General features: G+C 35.3%; 1 protein-coding gene across 7 annotated transcripts in view; it reads right to left on the bottom strand.

Annotated features, from left to right (window-relative positions):
* Window positions 1-24,531, bottom strand: part of HDAC9 (histone deacetylase 9) — an 896,685-nt gene that overhangs the window by 330,329 nt on the left and 541,825 nt on the right. Inside the window, exon 13 of one of the 7 annotated variants that reach the window (XM_061165036.1) lies at window positions 16,059-16,181. The exons of the other annotated variants lie outside the window; for them this stretch is intronic. Within the exon in view, the coding sequence (XP_061021019.1) occupies window positions 16,074-16,181 (108 nt within the window). The 3' untranslated portion in view covers window positions 16,059-16,073. Of the gene's footprint in view, window positions 1-16,058; window positions 16,182-24,531 lie in introns of those variants that run through there. 7 annotated transcript variants of the gene reach the window in all.

Genomic DNA, 24,531 nt, shown 5'->3' with positions numbered 1-24,531 from the left:
TTGTGCAACTTAAAAGGCCAATTTCTCTCTGAATAATTACAATTGTCTTTTCTCCAGGATGAAATTAATGCATAATATATATTATAGCAACATTTTTTTTGCATGACTGACACCTCAGTGATTTGACTCTGGTGAAAACAGAAAGAGGGCTCCTTGCTTTCCGAACAGCAGCAACACTCCATAATGCCTTCTGAGTGAGCACAAGGACATGGCCTTCAAAGTGAAAATAGAAAGTCCTGGTAGTCCTATTCTACAATCTAGGAGCAGTTGTGGGATATGATTTGCAAATGTCCAAGTTTCATAAAATTGCAAACTGAAGTCAATGCATCTTGGCATGTTATTTTCAGTGATGTCTCTGTGATACATTTACCCAAAAGCTAAAATGCACTTCAGTTCACATCTAGCCATCCAGAATATGAAGTATGAATAAAAATTCCTCCTTTACCATCAGATAAGGGGGCTCTTGCAGGAGATGAGAAGCAGCCATGCTCTGGAAACGAACTGACAGGGCTCCTTGTCAAGTGGCGCCTCATTCCAGTCACTGCCTCTATGCTTTTCTCAAGGATGTTCAGGCCGTTTGATGAAATACTACTGTTTGATGTCAATAAATCTTGATTTAAGGTGATAAAATGACCCACGGAAGAATGCCTTAAACACATCATGATGGAATTTGCATCCTCCTTTCTGCGATATATGCAAGAAAGTAATTCCTTTTCTTAATAACATTTGCACAATTTGGATTATTCCCTCTCCCTAGATATAGTTGGCAAGTGCATGAAAAATGCTTATTTGAAGTCAGACATAGCCACAGAAAAACACACCACTCACCAAACCAACGATATCCTGTTTAAATCAAAGGAAACTAGGCTGCTCATGATTCTAACGACCATAAACAAAACACTGACCATAAATCCATCATGCTAAGCACTAGTCTTTACTGCTGCCATGGTTGCACACAATTGGCTAGGACCATCATTGCAGTAAACCCATAAACCAACAAAAGCTTTACTCTCAGTGTGAAAACCTCTCCAAGAATATCAGGCACTATCCTCTGGTTAAACATTTTCAGTACATTTCTAAAACACTTCTGATGGGATTCGTCAATTCTTAATTGTTTTTCTTCCTTTCTAAATTTCAATCATTCTACCCTGACCATGTAGAATTTCTGCAACAATTACCACTGATCCTTGTGAAATAGCTTCTCAGTCATACCCTATTAGAAAAAAGCCTACTCACGACCACCTCAAAATTTGGGTATTTTGAACACTGTGATGGAGGCCATGGTCCCTGGAATCTTTCAGCTGCCCCCCACCATGTCTTAGTTCACCTCATTATTTATTCTAGAGTGAAAGAGGAAAATATGTTTATTGGGAACTTGCTACAGTGTTAGAAAATTCCCCAAATAAAAATTAAGGATTCCTTCCTTGATGTTCAAGCAGGCTCTAGCAACAAATGTTTATGCATTAATGGTATTTATGTATGTAAGTTATTTCTCAATGTAAAACATAGTTTGCATTAAACCCTACTTTTTATTTAGCTGTTCCTACATATTAGTTTTAAACTATGTGAGAGAATGCAGATTTAGAAGCAATAAAATGAAATCACTTTTAAAGTTGTCTATAATTGAGACTTCCCTTAAGTGAGACTACTAACTTTTTTCTAAGTCGGGGACATTTTAATTTATTTCAATGGAAAATGGTATGTGCCAGGTAGCTAACAAAAGTCCAAGTGTCTCATGGAAAGATATTTTCTTGTCTTAACTTTTCCTTGCAACTGTTAGGGTCCTTGTCATTTGACTTCCTTTCAGCTAGTGACCTCTGCCCCACTCCAATTTAAAGATAAACAAAAGGACATTTTCCCCTGTATGTGAGCTTCTTCTAGTTTTTTGGGGAGCAGTTGGATCCAGTTGTCTAACCAATCACCTCCTATTTGGAAAGATTTGTGGGGTGTGTATTGGGAGAAGAAAATTAAGAACAAAGTAAACAGGGAAAAAAAAGATGTGCCAAGTCTAAGAAGTGAGCCCAAATTCAATATTAAAATAAGAAAAAAGGAAAACCATAAGAAATAATAAACCAGAAATCTTTCAGGGCTTAGCTTTTTATCATCAGCATATGTAGGTATGTGATAATATTTCTAAAATGATTTAAATGTGTGACTGGAATTGGAGTTAAGCAAATCATCTTTTGTGCACTTACATTTTATTCATACAATTAGTCTGTAAATACACTAGAAATGGAACATTTTTTATTTAGAAGGTTACAGGATAGCATTTCCTATGTCACTGGTAGCTTTATACAAGAGCATTTTCCCTCAATCTTTTTTTGCTCTCTGAGAATATGATACCCTTTGGTATTGCTTTTGAAATTCTACTGTTTATTCCCCTTTTTGATAACAAACTTAAGGAAATAATGATAGAGTAATGTCAAAACATGGATTAGAAAAAGAAAATTACTCTAAATAGAATACACACATATCTACAGATAATGTGTGTGCATATGGATGTTGTATACATAGTCATTTTTATTCAATTTTCAAGTTATATAGGCTGTTTGTGGCGTTTCCCTGGCTGTGGTTAGCTTAAAGGGAAATCTGATAACTACCTCACTCCTTCACACGTTACATTATGGAAAAACTCTATAAAGTCAAGAGTATCTAGACAGATTTTATAGTAGATAATAAGGAAAATTTATTGGGTAAAAACTAAAATGATATTTACTACAAGAGACCACACCTCAACATGCCATGGAAGAAAATGTCTCCCTTGTGAGAAAACATAATAAAATACGTCCATCTAACTAGCTGTGAAACCCTGTAGAAATACACAGCTTCCCCTCTTCCTCCCTTTTTGAATTCCTTTTTATTTTGAGTCAGGCTATCTTAGGCCACTAATTAACCTTTGGGCCCTCGAGGTCACCTCTTTGGATCCGTTCTCCATATAGTGAAAAGTTTTATTTCTCAGTGAATATTAAAGATACCTGAAGTATGGTCTAGGCTGCCAAAATAATGATCTGTTACATCAGCGAAAATGCCTTGAGCTATAAAGATAAGAAAGTACACAATTCATTAAAGTAATTTTGAATAGCACAGGTATATTTACCCCAATATAGAAATTTCTTTCTCATCAGTGGGAGAAAGACTATCTAGCTAGTATCACTTATACCTTAAAAATATTGTCATAATTAATTCTTACATCTTTGAATATCTGTTGTTTCAAGAATCTTAAACTAGTCTGTGGCTCTGAATGCAAATATACACCAAGGGAACTAGCATGACTGGTGACTTGAGTTTGGAAGGTTTATTGGTTTATGTAAATTAAACCTACTTAAAGCAATTAAGCTAAGACTACTTACTAGCTGCAACACTGAAGAGCTTACCACCTGTGCTAGAAAGTGTGTTGACATAGGAAACGCGTACACATATAAGTAACACTGACAAAGCTAAATTAAGAATTTTGATGGGACTGGAAAGCATGAATGTATGTTAAATATTTATATTAAATCAGAGGGCATTTGGAAAAGTCAATCTCTAACAGCTGCACTATAAACAGATAAACTCCCAAAGTTCTACTATATCTGTACCTATCGTCTACACCCAACTCCTTTTATCTAATAATGTTTGTATATGATATGTATCTGCCTCCCACCAGATTATAAGCTTACTGGAGCCAGGGAGGATCATATACGACGCTTAAAACAATGTCCTACACATTATGGATACATGATAAGGAATTAACAAATAAAGGAATGAAGATTTAAACTAGCTTAGTTAACACTGTTTTATGGGTATTTTTACATGTAAAAGAGAGAAGATCCAACCTTTCCTTTAAACCTAATGTTTCAAAATTATGAACGAGAGAGGGGGAATGATTTTGTATAAATATTGGTAGGCAGAGTTGAGACTGCATAATCTCCTGGACAGGTTAAGGATATTTGAGCCAACTACGGATAACTTATGCCAAGTGAAGTATTTAAATTTTTCTTTTGTATGTATATTAAGAGGCAAAGGGATTAAACATATCTGGTGAATCAAAAACAAATTTAGTAAGTAATATGAATCTCACATTGAGTATGAAAAGTAAGCACTGAAGATTCAGAATTCCCAGAATGACATTTTGCAGTATCTTCCAAGCCATGACCACTAGGACTTATGAAGTAGAGTTAAATATTAATAGAAAAATTATAAGATAATCAGCAATATATTTAGCATGAAGAAGAAAAGCGGGGCTACAACTGCGAAACCACTCATACAATGACATCCTGACTGCAATTAGTTTCCATTTTTTACTTTCAACTTTTCTCTCTACAAGTGCTAGCATATTCTCATTAAAATGACTGGGAGCAATTAGAAAGACTTGGCTGAAAATTCAGTGTAGTAGAAACTAGCTTTCTGATTATGCAGATGAAGAAATTATGGGTTGAATTTATTCAATGATCCGTGAATCAGATCTCAGTCTCTGTTAAGTTACCACAAATCAGCTGTGAGACTCTACACCATCACTCAACCTCTCTGGATTTGGACTGGGGTTGAAATCTGAGCTCTATCATTTTCTAGATGTACGACTTTAGGCAGCTACTTCACTGCTTTGAAGCCTACATTTCATCATCTATAAATAAAAAGATGATGATTAAATGATATATGTAAACTGCTGGGCCAGGTGACAGGCATTTAATTAATTCTCAAACATACTACCTTTCATTGCTGTTATTTTCATTATCTAACATCCTTGCCAATAATATTTTGTTATTCTGTACATATATTTTATATTATATAAAATATATTTTTATATTGCTTTCTATAAAACTTTAAATACTGGCATACACTATTTTTGCATGTATTTTATGACTAATTTAGTTGTGTTATTTTCACTCATGAGGAATATAAAAACTCTGTCAGCATAGAAGGTGTTTCTTCCATTGTCTCTCCTTTAGGTGAAAGTCTATTTGTCAATTCTGGTTCTAAAATAGTAAATCAGAATTCACTTGTCTTTTTTTCTTTTTTAAAAATATTCAACAAGCCTTTAGAAAAAAAAGAAAAGGAAATTACATGAAGTAAAAGAGAAAAAGAAAAGAGATATTTAAAACATATATAATGGACTGAATTGCCATGCTGTGTACCTGAAACATGGTAAGTCAACTATATGTCAATAAAATAAATGTACTTTTAAAAAAGAAAAAAAAGAGGCAGAAAATAAAATATCTAAATATATATATATATATATATATATATATATATATATAAAATGGACATTCAATGTGGTCTACCAGCCTGATAGTTATCAATAAACATGTAAATATTTTTCATCTTTATTTGTCAGAGTGGGTTACATATATACACATATATATACAGACACATAAACATACATAACTATGTTAAAGTGTACAAATAAATGTATTAATGTATTAGATTATTTTATACACCTGTCCTTCGGGAAGGAAGTAAGATTCCAAAGCCCAATGAAGAATAATCAATCCAATTGCTTTTAGGAAGTTAAGAAAGACATTATTTAAAAATTGGATAACTTAATCAAATGAAATGCACAATTACTAGTACATGGTTCAAAAGATGCCTTTAAATCACCTAAAAAGTATCAATTGCTGGGTTAATCAAGGTGCTTTCAATAACTCATTGGAGCTTTCAAAGAAGTTCTTGGTTGGCACTAAAATTGATCAAAATTGATTTTTTGATTTTCACAAGAGAATTACTGCTTACTCTCTTATTTTAGAGTAAATAAAACTTGAAAAGTTTTTCTTAAAGTTCCACAATCACAGGCAACAGATGTAAAAAATACTCATACTGGACTGCATCAAACTTAAAAACTTCTATGCAGCAAAGGAAATAATCAACAGAGTGAAAAGGCAATCTGTAGGAGAAAATATTTGCAAATCATCCAACCAACAAGAGACTTAGCATATAAATATACGAAGAATTCTCACAACTCACCAATAATAAAACAACCCGATTAAAAAATTGGCAAATGAAAAAAAATTGGCAAATGACTTGACTAGACACATCTCCAAAGAAATATGGCCAAAAAGCATATGAAAAAAATATTCATATTATTTATTATTAGGGAAATGCAGATCAACCACATGAGACATCACATCATACCCAACAAAATGGCTACTATCAAATCAATCAAACAAACAAACAAACATAAAGTAACAAATTCTGGCAAAGGTATGGAGAAATTGGAACTCTTGTGCACTATAAGGAGGAATATAAAATGGCACATCCACTACGGAAAATAATAGGAAGCTTCCTCAAAAGAAAAACAAAGAATTATGACATGATCCAGCAATTCTACTTCTTAGTGTACATCCTAAAACACTGGAAATAGGATCTCAAAGAGATAACTGTACACCCATGATCACTGAAGCATTGTTCATAAGGAAGCAACCTAAATGCCCATCAATGAAATGAATGGATAAAGAAAAATATGACGTAATATTATTCACCTCTAAAAAAGATGGAAACGAAATCCTGCCGTATGGATGGAAATCCTGTCAGGGTGGATGAACCTTGATAGCATTATGCTAAGTGGAATTAACTAGTCACAAAAGATAAATACATATGTGTAGTACATAAAACAGTGGGCAAAATCACAGAAACAAAGTACAGTGTGATTATCAGGGGCTGGAGGGTATGGGGAGTGGAAGAGTTCTTCAGTGGGTATAAAGTTTCAATTTTAAAGCATAAAATAACTCTAGAGAGTTGTTGTACAATAATGTGCATATCATTAACACTACTGTACTGCAGACTCAAAAATTTTTAACAGGTTAAATTTATGTTTTTGTGACAATAGAAATGTTCCATAAATGGAAGCATATTTACATATGCTCATACTTAATTACACTTAGAAAACTCAACCCCCATATATTGGCTCAGATTTTGATAACTATACCTCGTAACAAGTAGAGTTGAAATATAACAGTTAAAAATGTAAGTTCTGCCTGAAATATTCTCTCACTTTAATGTACCAGTAAAAAAATACAAAAGCCCTCTCAATCTTAAAGGAAACAGGTAATCTCTTTGATAAATCTTCTCTACTGTCATATAACAAACCAAAGTATCAACTCATAATTATCAGTGGAAGCTATTTTTTGGAGTAATTCAGTGTACAGAATAGCATGGGAACCTCAAGCTTCTCCCTTCTTAAGGAGGTCCAGGGGACAAGATGCCAAACCGTTTGCTGAACTCTGAGTTCTACTCACAGGTAGCAATGGTTGTTGGAAAGAACAAGAACAGTTGATGTGAATTTTGGTCATAGTTCAGCAATTTAGAGGTGTAAGACTTTTATCAAGACCTATAAGGAATTTGGGGGCTTCCCTGGTAGCTCAGTGGTAAAGAACCCACCTGCCAATGCAGGCAATGCAGGGTCGATCCCTGGGTAGAGAAGATCCTCTGGAGAAGGAAATGGCAACCCACTCCAGTATTTTTGCCTGGAAAATCCCAGGGGCAGAGGAGCCTGGCAGGCTACAGTCCACGGAGTCTCAAAGAGTTGGACGTGACTGAGCACATAGGCAGGTTTTGTACTTTATCTCTTATTTTCACAATGGTGGCACAAAGGACCATGTGATTTCTTTGTTTATCTGCCCATTTCTCTATGGAACTGTGAATTCAGAAGTCTTTATGGGTGCCTCCTCTATCTTGGTATTCTATACCCATCTTCTCAGTACTTGGCTCAAGGCCCAGGCACATGTAGTTGTTCAGGACCCATTTATTGAATCGGTCTGAACTACTACAGTTTATTAGGCTGAATGGCAATTTAAAAATAAAAAAGAGATGAAGGACATTAGGCAATTTACACATATCACACACTTTGAAGTGTGCATGAAATAAAATTTTAGGTGGATGTGCAAAGAAAATTTGGATTAATGTTTGCTACAAGTCCAATTAACTCATAAGTTTAATTAAAAATCCTTTGACACAGCTTGTTTTTTTCCTAAATATCTATATGAAATTGCATAATTACATTCATCATGGTTATTCTTTTTTTTTGGCAAAAAATATTAGAATTTTTCAATGGTTATATTTTCTAGATGAAACCAACTTGTACCAGATTGTACCTATATTTAAGAGTCTTTGTTTTGGTTAATAACAAATACAGTTTCCTTAGAAAATATTAAACAGACCTATATATTTGAGTTAACTCTCACCTCCTTGCTAGTTTCATTTCAAACCTCTGTCATGCTATACTCAATAACATTTTTTTTAAAAACATCAATATTGAAAAACAGAGTTTCATGAGGAATAACTGTATTTCTGTCCTAAGTTTATTCTTCTGTAGAGAATATGAGTGTTTCTCGATAATAAAAATATATTCATTCTTAAAAAGTTACCAGCAATGTGAATTCTCTTGAATAGATACTACTTCATTCTCCAATCAGTGTGTGGTGGTATGTGTGTGCCCTCAGAAAAATCACATTTAGGTGGTGCTAGTGGTAAAGAACCTGCCTGCCAATGCAGGAGATGTAAGAGATGCAGATTCGATCCCTGGGTCTGGAAGGAGGGCATGGCAGCCCACTCCAGTATTCTTGCCTGGAGAACCCCCATGGAGAAAGGAGCCTGGCAGGCTATAGTGCATAGGGTTGCACAGAGTCGGACATGACTAAAGTGAGTTAGCACACATAATCATAGATTTAAAAAAAAATTAGGTGAAAAATTAGTCATTATAAAGAACAACACAATAATGAATCTGAAAACAGACACAATTTTGAATATTTAAGTACAATTACACTGAAGAACTGCTTATGAAAAGCTACAAGAGATAAAAAATACACAGCTTTCATTTTACTGTGGAAGTTTGCTTGCCCTTAAAGAAAACTCAAAATTCTTGTAGCTCATAGGTCCCTAACACCTTGCATGAGTGGTGGGACCCATATTAACTATGAGGCCATCATACATGTCTGTATTATAAATGTAAATTGTAAGAATTGTGTTGGTTAAGATGATTTACATATTTAGGTTTTAATTCTCTTTTCTTTACCACTTGTGTTTCAATTTAAAAATGATCAAAGATAAGGATCTTGTTTGCAAATTCTATCAAAATAAAACCTGTAATAAATTGTCAAAAATTCCCAGGCTGCTCAAATGAAATAGACTTATTATTAGCTTTAGAACAAAGGTATTTCCTTTGAGACTGACGGTCATGTATTCAATACAGGTCCTTTGCGTTGCTCCAAAGCCCAAGTGATGTCAGAGGGTGGGGGCTATGGTACCGGGGACAGTAGTACCCCCTGAGTAGGTGCTCCGTGTGGTTTAACTGAACTGTGAACTCATCTAAATTAATTAATACTCAAATCTTGGACACCTAATTTTAAAATGTGGATATTCAAATGTGTTTATTACCTTGGACAAGTCATTTTGACTCTTGGAAGTTGCTTAATTTAGCTGGAAATTTAGGCAAAAGTCCTCATTGCAAATCAGTTTCAGAATATAATTTTAAATCTTCTGTTTCAAGTATTCTTCACTAACTTTACAGTTTGAAGAAATTAGGAATATAATTGAGACTAAAGTATAATTAAAGAGAATTGTTAATATTTGAACACATTAATTAAAAAATGTAAACAATATCTTTGACCTTGAAAGAAAGGCTAAAATATTGGGAACAAGTCTTGAAGTGATTGAATGTTTTAACCATTGTCCTTTCTGTGAAACCAAAAGTAAACTAAAATATTCTTTTACAAAGTATCAAATGAAATATTTTCTTCTTTGGCAATAAATTCACACTGTAAGATTTAGTGATTTGGCAAGATGAAGAAAATCACATTAAACACATTCATGAACAAAAAAGAAAAAAAGGCTTGATTTAAAACAACAGTTTGTCATCTAAGTTAGGGTTAAAATTATTCAATAATAATTGTCTTGAGTTTCTACTAACAGAGTAGTAACAAACTAAAATTTTCTGATCAGAAAATGATAACATTTTCAACCCAATATTAAACCATGAAGAACAGCGGCTCTTCTTCATATCCTCTATATTTCTTTTTCTTCTTCCTAAGGCCAAAATGTCATTTTTTTTTTTTTTCAAAGAAAATCAAAGCCAAATGGTAAAAATGCGAAGATTTGGTTAAACAAACAGTCAGAATTTCAGTGGTTATATCTGCAGCATGCAGAGCAACCAAACAAAGCCAAGATATTGTCCATCTCTTTGATAGACAAAGAGCCTCAGAGGTCCAGAGTGACATGCCCGAAGGCTGGCACGTGATTTGGCTAATTAAATTAAATAGCAGGAAACAGCTTTTCCATATGCCACTGCCTGGCCACACACAAACTGTAACAGTAAATCTTTTATGCTAGTCAAGGAAAATGTAACCATTAAGCAATATACAGTATCAACACACCATCCAAGAATCTTAAGTTGCACATCCACCTAAACTCCCTGGACCTGGACTTTAACGCCAAACACCTAAAAACTTCCTAATTCACTTTAGGAGCTATTGAAAAGCCCATGATAATTAAAGAGAATAAAAAAGAAACTCCCCTAAGGTTTACCAACACTTTAACTTAAGCCAAAATTCTGTTTTAAGGACACATTTCTACACAAAATTAAATCAAAACCTCAATACTTCTGAATCAGAGTTAAAATTAAATCTATTGCTCATTTACCACCAATTTTACATCTTCCCTCCCCATAATCAATCGAAAATAAAGAGAGCTATTGAAAAAAGGAATAAAGCTTATGGAATCTCTTGAGAAAATTCTTCTTCCATGCTGTCTACAATTTCTCATCCAATTACATAATCTTCTCTAAGTCAGCCACTAAGTTCTAGGCTTTTGATTAACACACCATGATTATAAACATATCTATACTTTCAAGTTTCTAGAAGAATTTCCCTGGGCTGGTAGGTGCTATTTTTTTTATAAATCATGATTTTCATTAGCATTGACTTCTAATGTAATGAACACAAACTATGAAATAGTAATTGCGACTTACATAAAGAAGTATGGTGATGGAAAAATAAAGGCAAGAAAACGGCTTCATAGGAATCCTAAATTAGAAGATGGTAAGATAATTTTAACTTAAAGACACAGAAAATTAAGAATCAATGAAGGTCATGTCTCTGTTTAAACAGAAATATTAAATATGTGGTATACTATACAAAAGTAAGTGGTACTCAGTACTTTTTTGGTAAAAATTTTATGGTAGACAGGATTCAGATCTTCTAAGTATTTCATTATTTATGTTTTTCATACTTGAACTTAAGAATTTTCATTAGATTTATGATTTTTTACTATAAATACATGAAAGAGTTTACTGAACTGCTGCTGCTGCTGCTACGAAGTGGCTTTAGTCGCGTCTGACTGTGCGACCCCGTAGACGGCAGCCCATCAGGCTCCCCCGTCCCTGGGATTCTCCAGGCAAGAATACTGGAGTGGGATGCCATTTCCTTCTCCAATGCATGCAAGCGAAAAGTGAAAGTGAAGTCGCTCAGTCCTGTCGGACTCTTTGAGACCCCATGGACTGCAGCCTACGAGGCTCCTCCGTCCACGGGATTTTCCAGGCAAGAGCACTGGAGTGGGTTGCCATTGCCTTCTCCTACTGAATTGATGAACAATAATCTAATAAGATTATGGTATAATCTTTAACTACAAAAACATGCTCAATTTACTGGGATTCAATAATACTCAGAAAAAAAAAAAAAAAAAAAGGGATTAGTTTGGGAGAGGGAAGGACAGAGAAAGAAAGGAATGAAGGAGGAAGGGAGGAAGTCAGAGAGGGAGAGAGTGGTGGAATCTAACTCTTTCAAACTGGTTTGAAATGTTTCTGAAAATTTGCTGGCATTGCTATTTTTAACTTGGTTTATTCTAAATAATTGTAGGATGCCAAAAGGTCATTGAATACAGACACGTTAGTGATGCCCATTCAGTCTACGTGTGTACATGCCAGAAATTGATAAGAAATTATTAACCTTTGTTCCCCTCATGTATGCCTTCAGAATTAATGCATGCATGTGCTACGTGGCTTCAACTGTGTCTGACTCTTTGCGACTCTAAGGACTGTAGCCCACCAGGCTCTTCTGTCCATGGAATTCTCCAGGCAAGAGTACCGGGGTGGGTTGTCATTTCTTTCTCCGGGTGATCTTTCCGACTCAGGAATCAAACCTGTGTCTCTTACATCTCCTGCATTGGTATTGGCAAGCAGGTTCTTTACCACTAGCGCCACCTGCGAAGTCATAGCTGAATGTAAAGTGTTAGTTGCTCAGTTTCATTTGACTCAGCAACCCCGTGGACTGTAGCCCACCAGGGTCTTCTGTCCATAGGATTTTCGAGGCAAGAATACTGGAGTGGGTTGCTATTTCCTTCTCCAGGGGTTCTTCCTGACCCAGGGATCAAACCCTGGTGTCCTGCATTGCAGGCAGATTCTTTACTGTCTGAGCCACCAGGGAAGCTGAATGCAAAGATAACTAAAAATCCAAGAAATTTAAAGCCAAGGAGAAAATAGTCAAGCCATAAGGAAGAACTGACTTGGTAGAAGCCTGTTAGTGACCAGCTTTGAAAGTGAAGCCAGGTCTAATAGTGAGCTAAACCAGCTCCTTCCTCCTCCCCCAAATATATTTGTCTCTTTATACTTTACTGAATCCCATCTCCCCTTTCCCATCCTCAGCCCTGCCCCAGGGAGCAAGGCTAAGATTGTTAACTCCCTAGGATCATTCCAGACTGTTCAGTAAAGGCCCGGAGAGTTCACCACCTACTGAGAGAGAAAAACCAGAGTGAGAGTCAAGAATACTATAGACTTGCTCTAACAAAATTTAAAGACAAGTCTTGAAAAAGCTAAAGTGATCAATATTCTTTAAAGAAAGACAATCAATTCAAATTATCTGACATCTAGTGAAAATTTACTACACAGTGAAAGGAGCAGTAAGACAAGAACAATATCCAAGAGAAAAATTAAGCAGTAGTAGCTGACACAGAAATGGCAGAGAATACAAGAGCAGAAATAGACTTAAATATAAATATGCTCAAGGATTTAAAGGAAAATATGAATATAATGAGGACTTCAATGGAAATTATATAAAAGAATCAAGTGGAACTTCTAGATCTGAAAACTATAATACCTTAACATGAACAATTTGATGGGTGTGACTAAAAGAAGTTTTCACTAGGAAGAAAAGATGAGTAAAGTAATATAAACTACACAAACTGAAATAGAATTAAACGTAAGAAAAAATGCACAAAGACTTACAGACTTGTGAGACAGTATCAAACGGTCTGACCTAGGTGTAACTGGAGTCTCCAAAGAGAGAGAGTGAAAACATTAGAATGAACAATGCTTGACATTTCCCAAATTTTTAAAAAGTGCAAAGCCACAGATACAAGAAGCTCAGTGAACAAAAGCAGGATGCAAAGAAAATGGAAGAGGTAAATAAATTATAATCAAGTTGTATGTGTAAAATCTTAAAAACAAGCAGAATAAAAATACATTATCTGATTTCAAGATTTGCTATAAAGCAACGTTAATCCAGATTCTGTGGTTTTGGCATAGATGTGCTTCCTAGGTGGTGCTAGTGGTCAAGAACTCACCTGCTAATGCAGGTGATGTAAGGAGACTTTGATTAGATCCCTGGGTCGGGAAGATCCCCTGGAGGTGGGCATGGGCAACCCACTCCAGTTTTCTTGCCTGGAGAATCCCCTGGACAGAGGAGCCTGGAGGGCCACAGTCCATAGTTCACAAAGAGTGGGACACGACCTAAGTGACTTAACATGCACGCGTGTAGACATACAGATCAATAGAATAAAGGAAAAACTTAATAAATTTGCTCACACACATATGTTCAATTCATTCCTAACAATGACACCAGAATAATTCAAAGGAACAAGTATAACCCTTATAAAAACTGGTGCTGAAAACTTTGGCTACCTAGGTAAGAAAATGATCTTCAGTTCACACACAAAATTATATGACTCAAAATGGCTCTTTGCCTTAAATGTAAAAAATAAACTAAAAGGAGAGAATATAAGCGCAAATGTTTCTTGGATAGGACACTAAAGCACTAATCTTAGAAGAAAAAAGTGACAGATTGGGACATACTTAAATTCAAATATTCTCCTCTTCAAAATAAAAGACAAGCTATAGGTTTAGGTGAAAATATTTCCAATGCATACATCTAGAAATGGACTGTATCCTGAATATATGTTACTCCTATACCCAATAATAAAGACATATGCTTCAATAAAAAGTCATGCAGCATAGCTGAATTGACAATTTACCGAAGAAGATCTACAAATGGCCAATAAGCACATGAAAAGTAAGTCAAATCACAAGACGCCAGGGAAACACAAAACAATGAGAATCCACTACACATTCACTAGAATATATGAAGTTAAAAAAATATCTGAAAATACCAAGTGTTGGCAACAGAAATTCTCACACATAGCTGATGACACTGTAAAATATCCAACCACAAATATTTTGACAGTTTTTTTAAAATAAAGCTAAACATACACTTAACATACAAATCAATAATACTAACCCTAGGTATTTACTCAAAGAAATAAAGGCAATTGTCTACTAAATACAATATTCACTGCAGCTTTATTCATAACTGTCCATACTTGGAAATAACTTACATGTCCATCAACGGATGAATGCACAAGCAAATTGTGGCATACTGATATAATGGAATACTATTCGGCAATTTAAAAAAAGACCACTTTACTGGTATGCACATGGATGGATGTCAGAAGCATTTTTGACTAAAAAAAAAAGATTGAAAATATCACAGACTTTTTATGTGATTTATTTATATGAAATTCTAGAAAAATCAAAATTAATGTGCAGTGACAGGAAACAGATGGTTTGCCAGCAGCCCAGTAGAGACTGGGGGTGGGGGATTGATTAAAAAGGAGCAGGAGAGAACTCTTTAGAGTGTATAAACATTCTACATCTAGATCATGATGTATATATTTGTCAAAATTCACCAAGTGTACATACATACAAGCAGATTTTTGTATGTAAATTATACTTAAAGGAAAGTAGATTAAAAAACCAATATGGTTTAGGCTGTTAAAGCAACTGAAGTAAAATCTCATTTCAAAAATTTAATCCTAATTATGATGGGGGAAAAAAAATACAGAACTTTAAAAATTGAACATTTAAAAACTCTCCAGGAGAGCTCCTTTCTAGGGAAAAATATCCCAGCTTTTTAAATTGGCTTCTTTATTTAACTACGTTGAGGTACAACTAACTACTGCACATACATAAAGCTACTGGATATATAGAAATACTTAAAATATGTATGAGGTAAGGAAAATTAAAAAATAAAAGAATCAAGTTGGATATTTTCACAAGTTTGTCAGGCAGTTCAAGCAATGAGGTAAAAATCAAATCATTTAAAATGTATACCAGAAAACTAACTGCTAAATTTAATTCATAAAGTATAAAGAAAATAAAGGAATTTGCCACTACCATGACCAGAACATATCTAAAATACTAAAAATACAGTGTGAAATAAGTTTCTTTATCATGTTAAGTGAAAGCAATAGAGAGGACCGATGACTATACAAACTCAGGAAGCAATTCACTTAAGATCAAGAAATCATTGCAAGATTTCTTATTTCAAGATGGAAAGACTTAGCAAACCAAACCAGAGATAACTTTGCATCCCATCCCAAATGAATACCCCTCAGAGCATTTTCTTAAGAAACAAAGACAGAAATTTCAGTACTCATTTATTTCACTCTGTTTTGAAAAAGAGCCCAATGCAAATCTGAGAAGAAAATCTGTCATGTAGGCTCCTAGGCAAGGCAGATTTTTAGTTTTGCTTCTTGATCCTGTAATAGGGTGGGAAGAACTGAGTATCAACAGCTTATCTGAAGACCCTCCCTAAAATCAATGTATTTTCCTAATCCACTCCTTGGAACTAAGATCATGTGCATCATTTATACCTAGAGTTGACTTAAATTTGGTGAATCCTTGGTTGAAATATGATGAAATAAATCTGGGGTTCTTTTTATGGGAGGTAAAAGGAGACAGATGGAATGAGAGGAAGAGAGGAGACAGGTACTCACAGGGTCTCCCAAAGAACAATCCAGCCAGGGTACTGCCCCTCGAGTCATGAAAGGGCTGCAGTTCAATTGATTCTAGACTGCTCACTCGCAGTCCTTGGGACAGGGAGGAACAGCCGAAGCAGCCTCCTGCAGGACCCATTCTGTGTGTCTACTGCCATTTTCTGAGTGAGCTGGGACATGGAAAAGATGGGGAAGCACCGTTCTCAGATTTCTTTAGTTACCGAAAAGAAAGTTATTCATTATAAAGTGAAATTGAGTGTGAGCTAGGTTCCAGCCAAGAAGACTAAAGAAAGTTACTAAAGTTTCAAGAAGTTCCTAATAATATTAATAACATTTGATAATTTTTACTCAGCATCAATTTTGCTAGCATGCATTGGTGTTACTCAAATAAATCCATTTATGTTTTATAACTCCCCAATAAAAATAAAAATTGTTAATCACATTTTATAAACCAGCAAACTGAGGCTCAGCAGAATTAAGTAATTTGGAGGTAGAGTTGCTGGCAGATGAAGTTAAGAGTTGGAACTTCAGTCCAACTAAAGAATTACCATTGTCATCACTAAGCAGCTACACCAGTGACACAGTTCCACACATGAATCTCAAGGGCAGTGCCACTGTTCAAGTTTGTGGTATACACAGTCAAAACAACACATAATTTCTAGGTTCAGAAATAGTTTTCCTTAATTAAATATGCGTAAATGTGAGGTTGATTCATTCTCTTAGTATGAATAATTTTGTCTTCTTTCCAAGCTCCAAGTTCCAAAAATTATATAGACTATATGGACATAGAAAAATTAATTCCGGCATACCTCATTTTATTGTGCTTCACTTTACTGCACTTTGAAGATACTATATATTTTTTTTTTTTTACAAATTGAAGGTTTTTGGCAAACCTGGCTCAAGTATCTATTGGTGCCATTTTCCCCACAGCTTTATTTTCAAATTAAGATATGTGTACATTTTTTGACATACTGCTATTGCACACTTTATAATAGACTATAGTGTAAACATAACTTTTACATGCACTGGGAAACTGAAAAATTAGTGTGACTCACTTTATAGCAGTGGTCTGGAACTAAATTCACAATATCTCTGAGATACCTGTACTGTAAAGAGGCTATGAAAATTAAGGTACTGTATTTTTAAGTAAAAATTTCCATCAGATATTATAATTGAATAATGATTAATACAGAACACAAATTAAGAAAAATAAAGTCGTAAGTTCTGGGTAGTAGCAAATAACAAAAATTCATCAAGAAAAAATTTCCATCATTTAAACCTAGCTGAAAATGAAACAGTGACTATTATTACTAGAGCCAGCTTAAGGAAAAGGTCACTAATGCAGACACTCAGCACAATAAACAGTCCAACAAGTAAAAACTGAGCCTACATTTCACATTAGAAAACAAAAGTGAACCTGTAATCATGACATGGAAGAAAATGTCCTTTAACTATTAAGAAATCTGAATAAGAGAAATGTAAAACAAAAATCATTCAAATGGGATTTAATTGAGCACTTCAGAAATTCCTTGTGTGGTTCCAGGAGCACTGTATATTTTCCCTTGCTTTAAAAAGCAAAAGGACATGAAGACAGAAAGGTAATAATAAGAGGAAAAACTACATGGTAAGTCCTATGGAATTGATTCTAAGTTGACAGAATAGTTTGGGTGGGTTAGAGAAATCAGAGAAAGAAAATTTTGAAAAAGGAAGTTAAGGACGTTTCGGACAGTGAAAAAGTTTGCTGAAACTCATGCAATTAGAACTCCAAACTGGAAATTTGCTTTGCATGGCAAGTGACTAAGTTAGATTAGAAGGGATAAGTTACCACTCAGAATATAAAGGTTGAATTATGAGGACTGAAACTGGATGATAGCCTTTCGATAAAGAGATTGGGGAGATGTTACTGTAGGATATGCCTTAGAGAATGGAAAAGTAGTATTGTAACTTGACAGTAAGTTAACTGAATTAGTAAAAGAGGACACTGATAATGAAAGGAAGCTCTTGCGATGATTTTTTTTTTTAAAAAGGAATTTGTTTTAGTATTAATTATGGTAGTGACTGGGAAAAGCAGAGCCAAAGACAGAGTAAAGAAATATGATGGCAAGGAAACCAGAAATAGGAGTACCAACTGCTCATAAGAGATAAAGAAGGTTAATTGTTAGTACGGGGAACTATAGTCAATATCTTGTAATAATCTATAATGGAAAATAATCTCAAGAATAATCTATGTGTATACATAAAACTGAATCACCTTGCTATGCACCTGAAACACTGTAAGTCAACTATACTTCAATATAATATATATTTTCAGAAAAAAATAAAGAGATAAAGAAGAGATGATCAAAGGTGACTTGATAGTCCATCCCAGTGTCTAACGGTGGTTTGAAAGACAGAAATGGACGAGTGAGAAGCAGCAGCACACTTTCAGAAGATGAACTTGTCAACTGAGATGAGAGTGGAGGGCGAGTGAACTGTCTCTAAGACTGACAGTCTTAATAAAACACCTTGATAGACTCTGAGTTGTCTTTAAGGTAAAGAGTAAAGAGATCCTTAAACCCTTAACGTGCCACAGATCTCACTAACACATTTTATACCTATTTATTAGACTAAATAACAGCAATAGAAAGACATTGGCAAGGGAAAATATTCACTTGTTCAGATTTCATACCCAACTATTTCCAAAATGAGGTAGTGAGATCCATTTATTAACATGAGAGGAAGATGATCTAAAAACAGTGTTGTATACTAACAGAATTCAGATCACAAATGCAAGCTATGTATACAATCTTAAATACTCTAGTAGCCATATTAAAGGGGGAAAGTAAAGCAAGAAAGATAAATTTTAATAATGTTATATAACCTAATACATTAAGAATACCATTTTTAAATATGTAATCAATATATGTCATCATTGTTGTTTTAGTCACTGTCATGTCTGACTCTTTGTGACCCCAAGGACTGTAGCCCACTAGGCTCCTCTGTCCATGGGATTCTCTGGGCAAGAATACTGGAGTGGGTTGTCATTTCCTTCTCCAGGCGATCTTCCTGACCCAGAGGTTGAACACATGTGTCCTGCATTATCAGGTGGTTGCTTACCACTGAGCCACCAGGGAAGGCAGTATGACATCATTACTTAGGTATTATTAAACATATTTTTATACTATGTCTTTGAAATCTGATGTTTTATTAAATCATATCTCAATTCATATCAGTTACATTTAAAATTTTCATAGCTACACACGGCTACCAGTTTGGAAATACAAATACAGGATTCTTTGCAGAACTTCCATTAACAGGAGAACAAAAGGCAAAGACTTGAACATAATAACTTCATCACAAAATGTAAGTGCAATGCAGACATAAGTAAAAATGAGTAACACCAAGATAGAATTTTCAAATTATATAAATGAAGAATAATAAATTTGATTTCGTTTTTAAAGATCACAAGGAAAAAAGCATTTCTTAAAGGAAAAATACAGAACATTTTCCAGTTTATATTACATATAATAAACATCAAGATTAGAGCAATTAATTGACAAGGAAAAAAAAAAGAAAGCACCATGGAAATCTTGGAAGCAACAGAGAACACCAGGATAGTGGAAAAGCAAGACCAGATCAACTAGAAATGAGGAAAATGGAGACGATGCAAGAGCAAGTGGAGCTCAACAATCAGTAAATTCTCATTTCTTTAAAAAATAACACAAAAGCAGCCAGAAATAAAAACAATGTATATAACTCAAAACATATCAAATACCTAAAAGTAAGTTATAAAATTATAAAATGCTTAGAAGGAAACATAGGTACATATCTTTGTCACATTAAGCAACATATTCATAACAAGATAAAGAAATAGATGAATAGACTTCGATAAAGTTAAAAACGTTTGTGCATCAAAAGACACTATCAGGAAGATGAGAAGACAACCCATGGAATGGGAGAAAACATTCGCAACTCATACACATGACAACGGTCTAGCATCCAGTTGGCATTGGTGGTAAAAACCTGCCTGCCAATGCAGGGGACACAAGACAGTGGGTTCGATCCCTGTGTGGGGAAGATTCCCTGGAGGAGGGAGGGCCTGACAGCCCACTCCAGTGTTCTTGCCTGGAGAATCCCATGGACAGAGGAGCCTGGCAGGCTACAGTCCATAGGGTTGCAAAGAGTCGGACACAACGGACGCAACTTAGCATGCACATCCGGAATGTATTTAAAATCTCTTATGACTCAACAGTCAAAAGACAGGGCAATTTAAAAATGGGCAAAAGCAGGGGACGGAGAGCATGAGACACACTGAGAGAGTGGCTTTAAAACATAAATATTACAATATGCACAAGAGACAGCTAATGAGAGGCTGTACCACACAAGGAGCCCACCTCAGTGCTCGCTGACAACCTGGCGGGGGGAGGGTGGGGTGGAGGCAGAGATGCAGGTAAGGTTCTAGAGGGGGGACATATGCATACTCACGGCTGACTCACGTTGTTGTATGGCAGAAGTCAACACAATATTGTAAGGCAATTATCCTCCAATTTAAAATAAATTAAAAAAAAATCATAATGCCAGAAAGGCTTTTCTGCCTGCCCTAGTTCACGAGGTGAGATTGTAATAAAGATTCTGAGAGAGTTTTAAATGTTTAAAAAAAAAATGGGCAAAAGACCTAACTAGGCATTTCTCCAAAGAAGATAAGCAAATAACCAGTAACTAAATGAAAAAAAATGTTCAACTTCATTAGTCATTAGTGAACTAGAAATCAAAACAACAATGAACAAACATTTCACATTCACTAGGGTGACAACAATTAAAAAAAAAGAAAGTAACAAATGGTAGAGAGGATGTGGAGAAATTCGAACTCCCTGTGCATTGCTAGTGGGAATATAAAATAGTTTAGCCACTGTGGAATACAATTCAGCAGTTCCTTAACTTAAACAGAGTTACCAGATGACCCAGTAATTTCACTCCTAGGTCTATATACCATCAAACACTGAAAACATGTTAGAACAAAAATATGTACACAAATGTTCACAGCAGCATTCCTCATAAAAGCCAAAAAGTGAAAGCAATCCAAATATCCATCAACTGATGAAGAGATGAGCAAAACATAGTGTATTCATACAACAGACTATTATCCAGACATAAGAAAGAATAACATAGTGATACCTGATGCAACATGGATGAACCTGAAAATAATATGAAAAGTGAAAGAAGCCAGATATAGACTCACAAAAAGCCACACAGTATATGATTTCATTTATATGAAATGTCCACAAAAGGCAAATCTATAGGCACATAAATTAGATGAGTGATTGCCAGGAGTTGGAAGAGGGCGTAGGAAGAGCGATTACTTAATTGTACAGAATTTCTTTGAGGTGACGAAAATGTTCTGGAATTAGTAAGTAGTGATCACTGTACATCATCATGAATATATTATTATTATTTTTTGCTTAATCACTCGGTTGTGTCTGACTCTGAGACCCCGTGGACTATAGCCTGCCAAGCTCCTCTGTCTATAGGATTTCCCAGGCAATAATACTGGAGTGGATTGCCATTCCATTCTCCAGGGGATCTTCCTGACCAAGAGATCCAGCCTGGGTGTCCTTCATTGTAGGCAGATTCTTTACCATCTGAGCCGGCAGGGAAGCCCACATATATACTAAAAACCACTGAATTCTACACTTTAAAATGGTTAAGATGGTGCATTTTATGTTATATGAATTTTATCTCCATAAAACACACACACACACACACACAAAGAACATACCACAAATAGCTCAGAAATTATAAGGAAAAATAATTTGCAAAGTCTTGATGAATTAATACTCTATAATAGGCTAAGAGGGGTTCCCCGGTGGCGCTAGTGGTAAAGAACCTTCCTGCCAATGCAGGAGACATAAGAGACACGGGTTTGATCCTTGGGTCAGGAAGATCCCCTGGAGGAGAGCATGGCAACCTACTCCAGCATTCCTGCCTGGAGAATCCCATGGACAGAGGAGCCTGGCGGGCTGCGGTCCATAGGGTCGCAGAGTTGGATACAACTGAAGCAATGTAGCACGCACACACACAATAGGCTAAGAAATTATTCAATCAGAAGAGAGAAACTAAAGGGACAAACATCGAAGAAGTAACTGCAGTAAATACAGAAACCTATAGTTATACTTCAACTATACTCAACCCATAGTTGAGTTAACATGCAGGCGAAACAGAACAATATACAAGAAATACAAGCCAGTCTACTATGAAAACAACGAGTCGGAGAATCCAAGGATTGTAGGTAAAGGCTATGAAAAATCAAGACACATTTTAAGAAGTGGTTTAAAGGGCCCCTGGCAGCCTCCAGAGCACTGTGTCTGAATCAGACTCTCACAAAGGGCTTGAAAAAAATAGATTCCTGCACTCTTAGGACAAGATCAGAACCTCTGTGGGGTGTGGTCAGAATATCAACTGTCAACAGATTCCCTCAAGACAATTTCTAAGCACCTTTCAATAGGAAAACCACTAGAGGTCTAGAACTCAAGACAAACATCCTTGCTTTTCCTTTTTACAACATCATATACTGACTTCTGTGGGCTTCCCTGGTGGTTCAGCAGTCAAGAATCCACCTGCCAATGCAGGAGATGCACGTTTGATCCCTGGGTTGGGAAGATCCCCTGGTGAAGGAAATGGCAACCCACTGCGGTATTCATGCCTGGAAAATCCCAAAGACAGAAAAGCCTGGTGGTCTACAGTCCATGGGGTCACAAAAAGAGTCAGACATGACTTAGCAACTAAACAACAACAATCCCTTTACCTACAGCAGTGACCGAAACAGGAAACTGATTCAAAACAGTCTGGAAATGCTGATGGACAGAGAGAGAAGAAATCGCTAATGATTTCATAAACTTGGACATAAAAGCAGAGTTGTTGCACAAATACAGCTCAGTGGTAGAAGCTGAGAACAAGGGCTGGTGTGGGATTGCCAAGGTTCAAACTGGAGCCAGAATGCCACTGACTGGGTGACCTTGACCTGATTTGACTTATTCTGTGTCCCAGGGCCCTCATCTCTATGATGGGACAATAATACTGACCCTGTAAGGCTGCTGGGAGGACTAATGTGCTAACAGATGTAAAGTGTTTATAACAACACCGAGTACATAATATATTTGCAACAGTTAAAATGGTCTCCCAAAGTTGCATTGTCTAAACCCTACCATCTACAAGCCTTAAAGAAGTTATTATAAAGCGAGGACAGACAACTTTTAAAACGTAAATAGTCTGAAGTCACATTTCTCATATCCTGTTTCATTTGTCTGAGTTCTTTGATTGCCCCCCACCCATACTTCCCCTTTAAAACCCAGCTGGAGGAATGATAAATAATAAAGGGAATGGTAATCTACCTCTCAAACTCTTTCTCTTGTGTGTAAATATATATATATATATATACTTATATATTTATTTATATATATTTATAAAAATATATATATATGAGATTCTAATTGGTCATAATATAGTCGGTTATAATTTGTAAACCTAGATTACTTATCATTGTTAACCCATCATTAATATACCCACAATTGTATATTTCTGTTAGTGGAAAAAGTCACAAAGGAATGCCAAATTAAAAAAAATATATACTGTTGTCCACCTATGTATCTGTTGAGTAGTAGGTTTCAAAAAATGTTTAGTATCTTGATTCCTTTTTAACATACTTTAGAAAAAAATAAGTATGAAGAAACATAAATTTTTTTTAAAAAGCTGTCTTTCTCAAAACTATATAAAGTAGCAAGCAGTCTCCATTTCAGCAGCCCCCTTCACCAAGAAGGCAGGCCTTGACGACCAGAGGAAGAAATGTAAATGGTTATCCGTTGCTGGCAAAAACTGTTTTCTGAAGAAACTAGAAGAGCTTCTAACATTGATACATACTGAAACAGTCCCTTTACACTTCTGAAATCAAATATATAGTATAAAATCATTATCTAATTGATTTCTCCATCTTTTTAAGGATCTCTAGTAGCAAGTAATCTTATAATTTTATAGTCCAAAGGCAATTTTCAGGAAATTATGACTAGAATCAGTGATATTTCCCACAAGTCTGACCAAATTATCAAATTTACAGGTTTACAGAATGATAATCCACTTTGTAATAGTAAATGATATTAGCTACAGAATTAGTTTTAACTCATGTGACACTACTGAAGTTTAGATTAAGGGAATCAAAGAATATAAGACAAATATTTTTAACTTATTGAACCCAATACACATAATAACAGATTATGAGGAATGCTTTGCTTGCAACTGAGCGCAAGAGGAGCCATGAGCATGGCTCTTGGGTGTGTAGGGCCCAGGTCCCCTCACCTGACTCAGGCCCCTTGTTCTTCACACTACTATTATAATCATTGTTTCCACATAAAGGGAGGTCATTTAATTACTCTTTTCTTTACATACTGTCACTTTGTACTTGTAGGTCAGGTTCTTACTGTAATAGATATAACTACTATGATACAGAGAATTATTCATTTTAATATTTATTGAGTGTTTGTTATATTCAAG

Source organism: Dama dama, chromosome 18, assembly GCF_033118175.1.
Source record: "Dama dama isolate Ldn47 chromosome 18, ASM3311817v1, whole genome shotgun sequence".
Lineage (NCBI taxonomy): Eukaryota > Metazoa > Chordata > Mammalia > Artiodactyla > Cervidae > Dama > Dama dama.
This window is presented reverse-complemented; position numbering and strand designations above follow the sequence as displayed.